Below are 12487 nucleotides of genomic sequence, written 5' to 3' on the forward strand. Positions count from 1 at the left end.
CCACAAAATTGCATGCAGACCCAAAACTGCCCATGTACAAGGATTCCCGTTTTTGCAGGTACGGTGCTCAACAGAAGTGTGTGCCACTTTGCAGGTGAAAACACATGCTCACATTTTCAATACTGGAAATTGTTGCTGAAAATGTGGCCCCAAATTTGCCAATAGCATTGACATTTTAGTTTTTCTTTTGCCACGCTAAGATGATCAAAATAACCTTTACTTATTTTTAACCTACAGCAATCACCTTAATGGCTTTTGCTATCTCATGTATTAGTTCGTAAGTAGAAATATTTACGGTCTGAGAACAGAGTCTTCTGATCACTGAAAACTGCATGCATGCATTAATTTGGATAAATTTTACATTATTGTAGTAAAAAGTGTTAGTTTTTGACAAAGTTAAAGCAAAGATGTAAGGACAAATTAGACATGCCAAGAGCAGTTAGTTCTTACTTTTAAGGTGTTTAGACAAATGTGTAGTGAAATCCATTGCTTAAGGGGGAGTGAGGTGGCTGTGGTACAGAAGGTGAGGGTGCTTTAGATGGGTAGGTCAACTGGTGAGCTAAAAGGGATCACACACACAGGAATTAGGTAGCATAATTAAACATACATATTGCAACAGAGCTACCTTAACTATCTAACTACTACATAAAAAGGAAACACTGCACCAGATTAGTAATGCAATGGGGTGTTAAAATTATTTTAGTTACATGGAAAACACTATTTAACAACATCTCCACTGTTGTTTCTGTGTCGTTCAGTCACACATTAAAAGCAGAAACAAAATAAGGAAAACCCATATTAATATGAAGCTCAGTGGAACAACATGGCAAAAAACACTGATTTACACCAGTTAAACTCTGTACACAAAATCTGAAATCCCAGGATAGCACTGATACTGTACTGGTTAGTCCAGTTTCATAATTTGACTGAAGTTACACTGGTATAAATGGGCAGAAAGTAAGAAGATGTACAGCAAATAGGAAGGTGAAAAAATACTTTACAACAAAATAAATATAGTTTGTAGCTTAAGTAATAAATTATATGAGAAGTCAAATATCTTTTAAGGCCTCAGCTTGAGGTATCCTCCGAGTATAATGTATGCTTACTACTAAATTTTAAGGCTTTTTCTATATACAATGCACAGAAATAGTGTTATACAGAGGACATGAAATCCTGATTTGTTGGCATAATATTAAAGACTCAACTGATTTCTATGCTAAGCTCTGCCTTTACAATTTTTGAGGGAAAAGGGTGCAGGTCAGTTCAAACAGCTATTTGAGAAGTGGCTTTTTGATACTTGATCTCTCAGATTTCGTCCCATGATTTATAGATTGACGAGAGATTCATTTTCAGCAGTGCGGAAACCTTGCCGTTGAAGGTTGTGGCTTGTGTGGGTATCAGCAGCTCACATTTTATATTATAATATATTATATTACATTTTATATTCAGCATTTATTATTTTAAAGCATCCTATAGCAGTGGTTCCCAAACTTGTTCCGCCACTTGTGCAGGGAAAGCCCCTGGCGGGCCGGGCTGGTTTGTTTACCTGCCGCATCTGCAGGTTCGGCCGATCGCGTCTCCCAGTGGCCGCGGTTCGCTGCTCCGGGCCAATGGGAGCTGCTGGAAGCGGTGCGGGCCGAGGAAAGACTACTGATAGTTGAAATAAGTTTTTCAGGCAGCATTTAAGATGTTCTAGGGAATATATACAATAAATGTTTGTGGGAATTTTGTTTTCCTGAATTTCTAACAATTTTGTTGGCACCCACGTAAGCCCTACTTTTTCAGTTTGATATAAAAGAAGTTAAACTGTAATAATAAAAATGTAACAGCTATTTTTGTGGGCTAGGCATTTGATCTCCAGCGATCTTATGATTTAGTGCATTTACAATTTCTCTCCCCTTCCACACAAGCACTCATTCTTCTCAGATGTGGGGAGAATGTGTCGTGGTTCCTACATCCTTTCTAACCTGTTAGCAATTTTCCTCTTTCATGGAAATGGAGATTTTCGGTCTTTGTATTCACTTTTTAGTGTTTTGTTTGTTTGTTTTAACTGAATGGCCCTTTTATTGCCATGCATCCAGGTGCTGTCTTTCCTCCTCAATGAATCATTCTATCCTCCCAAGTCAGTTGCCATGATGACATCTTTCCTGAAGCAAAGACGATGTAACGTATAGCTTCCTCTTAAACCACACACAAAATCTCTCCAAAGAGTCAAAACACATAACCCCCAAAATATCATTTCCCCTCTAAAAAAAATCAGCCTCCCCTCAAGGTTTGCTGCCACTGTGTCTTTGAATACATAGCCACATTCAATAAAAGGAAACAGTGTGTGTTTCTATGGATGAACATTATATGTCCAGTTATTGAAATCATCTATCTTAAATGCAGTGGTCTCCAGTGCTTGGGTGGCAAGTGTCATTCATACTGACAATTTCAGATGAGAAACGTGTTTTTTCCCTCATCAGGGTTGAAATAATTTCCATTATACCAATTCTCCACTGGAAGAGTTGGCAGTGCCAATTACAAATGAATATTCAAATACTTGGAACAACAACTATTAACATATTCACTGTCCTATTAGATACAGCTCTGCTGACATTTTCTAAGTTAACAAATATTTAAAACGTAATGAAAACAAGAGTGCAGTTCCCATTTTCAACAATGACACACACTATAAAGAACCCATGGTCATCACCAGGCAAAGAGGATCCTTGCCTGGTTGGTCTGTTCTGATCACTAAACTTGTTCATGAGACAGGAACATACAGTGAGCCAATTTTGCAATATCGTCAGCATTTTAAGGGTATAGTAGTGATTATAGTTAAAGTTGCAGGTGATTTTCTGTTATCCCAGTCACTGAACCCCTTTAATTTCTCTTTAAAAAAAAGAAGCTCTTCTGGCCTGGTGTTTTTCTTGTTTAGCCGCAGCTCAATTGATTTATTTACTTTTCTTTAGCAATATACAAAGCAAGCATCTGATGGGTTACTTGAAAGTTTCAAATACGGTGTCATTTGGCAAGGTTCAGCAGTGATAGTATCGATCAAAATTCCAAACAAATGTCAGTGCTCTGTTTCCCTTTAACCAATTTCTCTCTGCATTTTTTACATTCAAAGTAATGTTTTAAATAAATGTAGAAAACTATTCTGTCACTTCAAAAGGCAAAGTATTGTAATTTAGGCTACTCAGTAATGGCTGTCACAGTTTTGAGGTCACGGGATTAAAATCTCAAATATGATGGGCTAGATGTATCAGTGCCACCTATAACAATAGCAGGCTTTCAGCTTCATAATCATAACCTGAGAGATATTTCCCTTTCTTTTTACACCAGGCCAAATTTTCATAGCCAATCCTCAAGCCTCTCTAGTCTAGTTTGGTATCTGTAGAATTTGATATCTGCTGTTTGATTCCTAATTTTAAATAAGACTGTCAATAGAACCAGGGCCGGCTCCAGGCACCAACTTGCCAAGCAGGTGCTTGGGGCGGCCACTCCGGAGAGGGGCGGCACATCCAGCTATTCGGCGGCAATTCGGCAGACAGTCCCTCACTCCCGCTCGGAGCGAAGGACCTCCCGCCGAATTGCCGCCGCAAATCGCGATCACAGGTTTTTGGGGTTTTTTTGTGCCACTTGGGGCAGCAAAAACTCTGGAGCCAGCCCTGAATAGAACATCTGTATACAGTGCAGTTCAGCAGACAACCATATATACTCTTAAAAGTAGGTAGCAATAAGAATAAGAACACATTTGTCACTGCCATTTTTTTGGAAATAATGGAGCATTACCTGCTACCTCCTTGCTCCGCTGAGAGGCTTCAGAAGCCAAAGCATATGATATGGTAATGATGCGTTCCTGCTCCTGCAGCTGTGAATCTAAATCAACTGAGTTGTGTTTGTCCTGAGCAACAGTAGGCTGTAGGTTGTGCATACTAGTGGGAAAGTGAAAAAACATCATTAACGTTTACAAACATACAGAAAATCCATGGTGCAGCACAGAACAAAGCTTAGTTTCATACCCCAGATATCACACTCCAGACTTTTGTAAAATGCTTTACAAAACAGTGATTTAGATACACTGACAATGCAGTGACTACAGTATATACCACAAACAAATAACGTAGTCATTATATCTTCCGCAACAACTCATGCACAGCCTCAAATGCATCTTAAAGCCCTTTGTTGAAAACAGGTTTGTTTACATGAAAGCAATATGAAAAATTAATGGCTTTTCTTTGAAGTTAGTGAGGATACTTGTTAGTGCTCAGAGAAAGAGGCACAACCTAGTGGCCTACAGGTGCCATCTCTTCAAACAGATTATAAACGACATGGCAGGCACTTGAGCTGATGATGCAACTCTTTATGCTGAAAGTTTCAACTGCGTCAATATGAGGAAGTCTATACCAGCTCTAAGTAGTCAGCAAGTTCTTTGAAAATCTGTGTCTAACAGGTGTAGTAAAGTGGATAGAAAACAATGTTCTAATCCCCAGCTCTGACATGGACTTTCTGCCTTTGGGCAAATCACAACCTCTCCATGCCTCAGTTTACCTACCATACCTACCTAAAAGACATTTTGTCAGGATTCACTAATGCTTTTAAACACTCAGACATACAAGTAAAAGTCATTATTAGGACACTAGTAGCTGCAGCCCATGCTGTTACATGGCTGTAATTGATAAAGTCACATGTATATAAAAGATGAAAATGGCTAAGAATTGAACAACTGAATAGAAACAGACTACAAATCTCAGTGATGATTGAACCTGGTGATATTCTGAACAAAAATAGGTTTCAACTATGCTTATAGCTGTTTTCACAGTTTCACACTGACTCAGTGGATATTCTAGGCTACAGAGTGACATTCAGGGTTATTCTGTGTGCGGATTATGTTGTGTGGGGGTTGTGTTCTGCTGGGAGAGTTGTGTGGATTTGTGCGGGTGGTGAATGAGGAATGTGTGCTCTCGTGTATCCTAGGTGTGTTGTTGTGTGGGTGGTTATGTTGATTTGTGTATAGGTGGGATTGAGCTGGGAGATTTGCGCAGATTTTTGCAGGTGGCAAATGAGGGGAGTGTTCTATAGGGGGGGGGGGGCAGAAGGATAGCTCAGTGGTTTGAGCACTGGCCTACTAAACCCAGGGTTGTGAGTTCAATCCTTGAGGGGGCCATTTAGGGATCTGGGGCAAAAATCTGTCTGGGGATTGATCCTGCTTTGAGCAGGGGGTTGGACTAGATGACCTCCTGAGGTCCCTTCCAACCCTCATATTCTATGATAATGTGTTTTTGGAACTTTTGTGTGTGCTGGTTGTGCTGTGTGGATGGCGAGTGAGAGGTACATGCTGCTGTGATGGGGTTATTGTGTAAGCTGGTTGTGTTGTTATGTGGGTGGTTGTGTTGATTTGTGTCTGGGGGGGTTGTGCTTTGAGGTCTGTGCAAGTGGCAATTGGGCCAATTAATCCACCACCAGTGCAATCTCCCTCATACAACCAATGAAACGGTAGCATGCAAGTTAGCAGCAGAATAAGGGTAGTGATTGGTTGGGTTACCTCTGATATCACAATGATCTAGGACAGGGTTTCTCAAACTGGGGTCCCCGAGGATACCCGAGGGGTCCGCAGGCTCTGCTGATCAACTCCTCCACCTCCCTCCCAGCGCCGCCTGCACTCTAAAAGTCTGGCGGTGCAGCAGGGCAAAGGCAGGCTTCCTACCTGCCCCAGCTCTGCGCCGCTCCCGGAAGCGGCCAACATGTCCCTGAGCCCCCTGCGGCCAATGGGAGCTGCGGGGGTGGTGTCTGCAGGCAGGGGCAGCGCATGGAGGCGCCCTGGCCCCCCTCCTAGGAGCAGCTGCCAGAGGGATGTGCACCCAAACTACCTCTCTCCCAGAACCTCCCCCCCAAACCTGCTCCTGCACCCCAACCCTCTGCCCCAGCCCAGAGCCTGCACCCCCACACCCAAACTCCCTCCCAGAGCCCGCACCCCCTCCTGCACCCTAACCCCCTGCCCCAGCCTGGGGTGAAAGTGAGTGAGAGTGGGGGAGATGGAGGGAGGGTGGATGGAGTGAGTGGGGGCAGGGCCTTGGAGAAGGGGCAGGGCAAGGGCTGAGCGGGGGGAGAGGGGGTTGGGTGTCCCCAAAAAATTTCAAATAAAAATGAGGGTCCTCAGGTTGCTAAAGTTTGAGAACCTCTTGGCATGATATAGATACATGCCTTACCGTAGCTGAGCACCGCACAAGTGTAATTCGTAAAGTCAAAGTGGCTGAGAATTTAAAAATTGGACTGTAACAGACCACAAAACCCAGTGATGATTCTGATGACATTCTGAACAAAAACAGATTTCAACCATGCTTGTAGCTGATTCCATCACTTCCGACTTCTTGTACAGATATTTTAAAGCTTCAGAGTGACGCACACAGTGACATGCCTGGAATTTTATAGATAATCCCTCCTCCTATATTGTTTGGATACACATATCCCTCTCTGAGTATTAAGTGTATTTATCATGTATATTACATCTGTACATTTTTCATAAAAGTTACGTAATACATTGTACCTTGGTTTAATAATCAGCACTGGATCTGAAACAGTCTGGGGTATAGAGTTGTTTGAGATTAAAAAGAAAGGAGGGATTATAAAAATAATCTGACCTAGACCTGGTAAGAATATTCTTTATCTTTTCTGTATTACGGTGTCTTGCGGCTAATTCTTCTGAACTGAGAGGTTCTTCAGGGTCCAGGTCAACATAGCGTTCTGGAATTGCCACCTTTTCAGGTTTTGACAACTATGGAAAAAGAGAAAGAACGTAACTTCTGATACCTAGGACTTCAAAAACTCAAAGGTATAGCTATTCTCCACTAGACATATTAACCCAAATGGGAATTGCATGTGCACATTGACTGGAATGTGATATGGGTCTTCACAGCCCTGTGTATTTCCCTGATTCTAAACATTCCCTTTGAACTTGAACTAATGCACTTTAAGAATTTTTTCTCTTCTGACTTTTTCTTTCCTTTTGGGAGGTAAGTCATTGGTGTGGAGCTGTGACTGGTGGAGGAGATTGTGGGAGGAGTCAGGGTTAATACAGGTTCTTTCTGCAGCTCATTCTGTCAGGCAGCAGAGCCCAGAGTGGAATTGTCTGGCTTAAGGTTGCTGTATAAAGTTGAGAGAGGAGGCCAAAGCTGAGATCCTCTTGGTGCCCTTTGCTACAAAGCAAATATAGCCTAAAGTTTGAATGCTTGTATTTTACAGGGTCTGGGGCACTCGCGACCTTTCCTTATGAATAGCAAAGGAGGAAATGCTTGGAGGTTTTTTTTGTTTTTGTTTTTTTAAATGATAATTTGAAACCTCAGGAGTCCCAAAAATTGCCACAGAGGCAATATGACACAGACATATACACTGTGTGATTAATACTACACATATTATGCAAATATAATAATGCAGATTAAAACTTCTAATTAGGGAGTTGCAAAACAGCTGGCAATACATCTAGCAATTTTAACTTGGATGGATTTCCAGCTTGAAGAATTCAGAGCTGAATGAGACACATTCATAAGATATTGAACCAGCCAGTGAGCAGCAAATTTACAAGGGCACTTTGATAGCCAACACTGATTAAACATAAAGTGCTTGTGAAGAACACAAATGAATAATGTAAGCGTAAAGGAAAGGTGAAGAAAAGAGTGGAACTCCTTCTCTTCTTTGGATCTGCAGTTGAAACCTATCTGGAGGACTGTATGATTCAGAGTTTTGAGTAAAGAGATCCCAAGCCTTTTTCACCTTTAGGTCACTGCGTTAAAATCCAACCCAATTCAGTGGCCTATGAGAAATGACCTGATTTTTCACCGAGTGGGCACCCCTAGCTATTGGTATAAGTGTACACTAGAAGCGACCACAAACCCAAATAACATAATACAGAAATCATATTATTCAGAACTCAAATAACTTTAGAACCAAAATATCAGACTCTAACCTTCCTTTTGTCATATTCTTACGGAGTACCCCCAAAGTTCTATTCCTCCAACCTCAATCAGCCATAGAGGTCTGCCTCCTGAGACTTCCCTTTTTCCATCAGACTTCCTTACTTTTTAAGGCAACTTAATTCTGAGTTCAGCAGGTATCCTGCAAAGTATCTCTGCTGAGGCTAGATCAGCTCATCTGATCACTTTGCACTGACTCAAGCAGACTGGCCAGACAGTGTATAGTGTAAAACAAACAATCAAGCAAAAGTCTATTAAGTGTGAGCAGCAGGTCAGTTGGCCAAAGAGACAGAACTGTGTGACTGAGTTTTCTTAAAGAGTGTGGGGGAGCATGAGGCCAGGGTGACCTGGACATGGTCTGGTGAGGTGACAAGGAAAAGAAGCCCTTAATCCAGATCCTCATCTCTGCTGAACTAAATTTGTGCCACTTTACTATGCAAAGTGACCACAGATTTGCCCTAAAGGGACAGCTGGGGAGTCCCACGGCATGGGGGATTCTTCAATTGGCAAAATGCCAACACAGATGGCTCTATGCTAGCCTCTTTTGATATCCTTCTCAGCACAGGGAGCACTCCAGGGGCCAGAGGATGAGGCTAGGACCCAATGCACTCCAGAAATCTTGCCAGCATAATAGCCCCGTAGGGGACCAGAGCAGCTTTGGGCTGCTCTAACTTGTACCAGGAGCCAGCCCCAGAAGGCAGGGGAAGGCAGAAAGGTGGCTTAGAGTGGAGGACTGAACCACCATTCTCTATAACAACTGGCACCTTTAGCAGGAATTTCATCAGAAGGGCCATGAATCTAATGGGCATGGAGAATTAGCTACTCCTTCAGACTTCTAGACTGGGTCCTGCATTTTAAAAAAAATGATAACCTTTGTATCATAGATACATAGACTATGTATCTACCACAAAACTGATCAGATATGCATATAATTAATTAAAGGGAAATATCATTCATAGAGAAAAGGTCTGACCAAACAGGGCACAGCTGTTGCCACTGTCAACGGAGATGAGCCTCCAGCTCTGCAGCTTTCCATCCATCCTTGGTATTCTAGTTCACACTAAGCTCTGGTCTACACTACAGAGTTAGGTCGACACAAGGCAGCTTATGTCGACCTAACTCTAAGTGTCTACACTAAAATTTCATTCTCACCAACACAACTCACCCGCTACACTGACTTAACTCCACCTCCACAAGAGGTGTAGAGTCAATGTCGATGTGGTTAGGTCGACGCAGTGTCAGTGTAGACACTATGTTGCTTACATCGACTGTTGCTCGCTTTCAGAAGTCATCCCACAAAGCCCCACACTGACAGTTCAATTGGTGCAAGCGCTCCTGGTGAGGACACACACCACTGACACAAGGAGCAAAGTGTAAAGACGTACAACCGATGTAATTACTGCAGTGTCTGTGTGCCAACGTAAGTGAGGTTGACTTAATTTTATAGTGTAGACATGCCCTTAGTCCTGCAAATGTCCAAATACCTGCATGAGGGGAGCTGTACTGTAGTGCACCTTGCAGGGTCTACAGGAGTAAAGCTCTATTCCTTAAGTATTGCAAAGGATTCCAATGGGCCAGGGTAGAGCTGAGCAGCTTTGTAAGAATAGGGCATCACTTCCCCGACTCCCAAAATCCACAGGAGTGGAGTGCTCCTCATTGCACACATACAAAGATTCATCAAAAGTACTGATCCATCATCAACTGAACTCTATCAGCAAAGACTCCAATATAAAGGTATCAAGGTATAACAACTTCCTGATTCCACAGGCAATGTACTGCAATTCAAGACATTGTTAAGGATCTTTACTGACTTTTCAACTCATTCCGTACACTAAATGCCTCAATAGCAACTATGTGGGTGAAAACAGACAATCACTATGCTCTTGAATGAACGCACACAGGAAAATGATAAAAGACAAAAACACCACATCACTTGTGGGTGAACATTTTTCACAAAGCGATCATTCTATCTCTGACCTATCAATCCTCATCCTCGAAAAAAACCTGCACAACACTTTCAAAAGACGAGCCTGGGAGATTAAATTCATAGCTTTGCTAGACACTAAAAATCATAGACTGAATACTGAAACTGGATTTATGGCTTATTACAGCTGCTCCCCCATCCCTTCCTTTCCTCCCTATGACTGGAGGGGTATTAATGGGCCATTTCACCTTGAATGGTCCCTTGAAATATGTGTTAACTACTTATGCTTAACAATCTGTTCCACTATTATTTAGCTGTGACACTGAATCAGTTTCCCAGACCCAAAGAAGAGCTCTGTGTAAACTCAAGAACTTCTCTCTCTTACCAACAGAAGTTGGTCCAATAAAAGATATTTCCTCGCCCACTTTGTCTCTCTAAAATCCCGGGACCGACACAGCTACAACAACACTGCATTCTATATTACAAATACTTTCAGATTCTTTCATTTCCCTTTTCACACAACACTATGTTATACTGCCTCTGAGCCACCAGATGGCTCTATAGCATTTTAAACAAATGCTGTACTGAGTTATGAAAGCTGCTAACAAAATCCAGCACTGATATCACTGATTTATACTTTTCAGATAGCCTATAGTAAAGACAAGATTTATCTTTCCTGACCAGTATAAAAAGAGACATTCACTCATCTGCTGTATTGTGTTGTGTCCGTTCACATTAACCATGAGTCACAGCTGGATAGTTTCCTTGAGCTAGCTTTTTCTTCTATTGCTTTCCCTACTTCCTATTTTAAATTAGCCTTTAGTGTCTAACCCTTTCAAATATAATCTGAAATCTGCATATGCAATACATAATTTGTTTGCTTTTTCTCTTCTAAAACTTTTGTAAATATTTTCTACAGCACAGAGTGAACACTTAACATTTTCTTTCTAATAAGGTCAAACACTCATATGATCCTGTTCTCCGAAAGTGAGACACTTTCAGCACAAGGCCACCAGACTAGTTCTTAATTGTTTATAAAACTCTCTATTAAACTGGAACTTTGTGTTCTTGAAACAAGAATTTGAGAGGAGAAGAATTACCTAAAACTTAGAAAACCTGAAAGACCAAAGAATTTTGGACATACTGTATGGAACAATATGCCACTAGCATTACCTCTCTGCTGATATCTAAGTTATAATCTTGAGGTTCCAGGTCCATCTCTGTCACTGGTACAGGCTGAATTTTTAACCTGTCATTTTCGTTTTTCTCTTCCCCAGGTATTGCTCTCTCAAGTAACTGCAAATCAAATTCTTGTTCTCGTTTCCACTGGTAACAGATACAAAACAATTAATGGTGTATACCAACAAATAGATCTAGAAATCTTTATGGCCATAGCCTCTAATATTAGGTTGCTGAAAGAGTCCATGAAGTTATACTCTTAAATAACTGACACACAAAAAACACGACTGTCATGCAAAAAAGTGTTTGTTAGTCTTATTAGTATTACTTTTGATTTTTAGCTATGCTATAAGATTATACTTTATTTTTTGCATGCTGTAAAAAACTGTTGATCAGTATTAAGCTCTAATAAGTAATCTTGTCATGACTGTGCACAAGTCCCATTAATAAGAAGTAAGTGCTCCATGCACACACATTAAGGGGACCATAGGCAGACTGTTTTGGTTTCAATGAGCTTAGAGAATGATAGAATACGGAGCAATAAACATTATAAATACATATCTTACAAAATAAGATGGCTTTGAAGGGTGGACATTTACACAACAGACTGAAAATTACACTAGATATTATGCAGCTTTCTTCAGAAGTGAGCAGTAATTATTACTACTAATTCTCCACAGATACATAAATTAACTGAAATTATAATGCTAATATTAAATTCCACTGGACCTGGAAATATTTAAAATATCCTCAAAGCCATCTTAATCATAAAACTTCAATAAAAAGATTGTTTCATTCTCCTTATAAGAGCAACCAAAATTTACAATCTATTGGTTATCATTATAAAAATCTCACAATAAAAGCTTACTAAAAGAATAATTGTCTTTACAAGGCAAACTTTTAGCTATCATAGAATCATGGCAGATTTGAATTAAGCAGCATGTTTTGGGGGTTCAAAGTTGAAATTATGACAGAATGCCCCTCCTCAGCTAGGCATATATATATAAAACTTAATACAAACTTATATGCCTAAACGACGTTACGGATGTAGTTATGTTCTCATCAAATGCCACAAATGCCTAACATGGTGGCAATGTCATATTCATATTAGTGGAGCCCTGGAATTTTATCTCATAAAGCTGAAAACTGAAAATATCATACTCCCTCAATCCACAAATATTCTGAACAAGAAAAGCACTCCTTCAGTATTTGACAATGTAGAAAGCAGAATATGTTGCTATATGTTTCACACATCTGCTTTTCTTAAATCTCTCTCCAGTAACTCTTGACTGGCTTTGATTAAAGCTTACAGCCACTTTTACTCCATTAGGTTATACATATTAAAAAAAAATCTGATTTAAACCTATTCATGCACAAGCTCTCAATAATCACTCAAAAATATGTAGTTTTTATATATATTCAAAATGTT

At 40.6% G+C, this 12487-nt stretch overlaps 1 protein-coding gene across 1 annotated transcript in view; it reads right to left on the bottom strand.

Moving 5' to 3' along the window:
* Positions 1-461: 461 nt before the first annotated feature.
* PLEKHA7 (pleckstrin homology domain containing A7) overlaps positions 462-12487 on the bottom strand; it is a 291060-nt gene continuing 279034 nt past the window's right edge. Inside the window, exons 26-29 of the mRNA XM_065403332.1 lie at positions 11053-11205; positions 6627-6760; positions 3778-3920; positions 462-559 (exon numbers count right to left, since the gene is read on the bottom strand). Of these exons, the coding sequence (XP_065259404.1) occupies positions 462-559; positions 3778-3920; positions 6627-6760; positions 11053-11205 (528 nt within the window). The remainder of the gene's footprint in view (positions 560-3777; positions 3921-6626; positions 6761-11052; positions 11206-12487) is intronic.

Source organism: Emys orbicularis, chromosome 4, assembly GCF_028017835.1.
Source record: "Emys orbicularis isolate rEmyOrb1 chromosome 4, rEmyOrb1.hap1, whole genome shotgun sequence".
Lineage (NCBI taxonomy): Eukaryota > Metazoa > Chordata > Testudines > Emydidae > Emys > Emys orbicularis.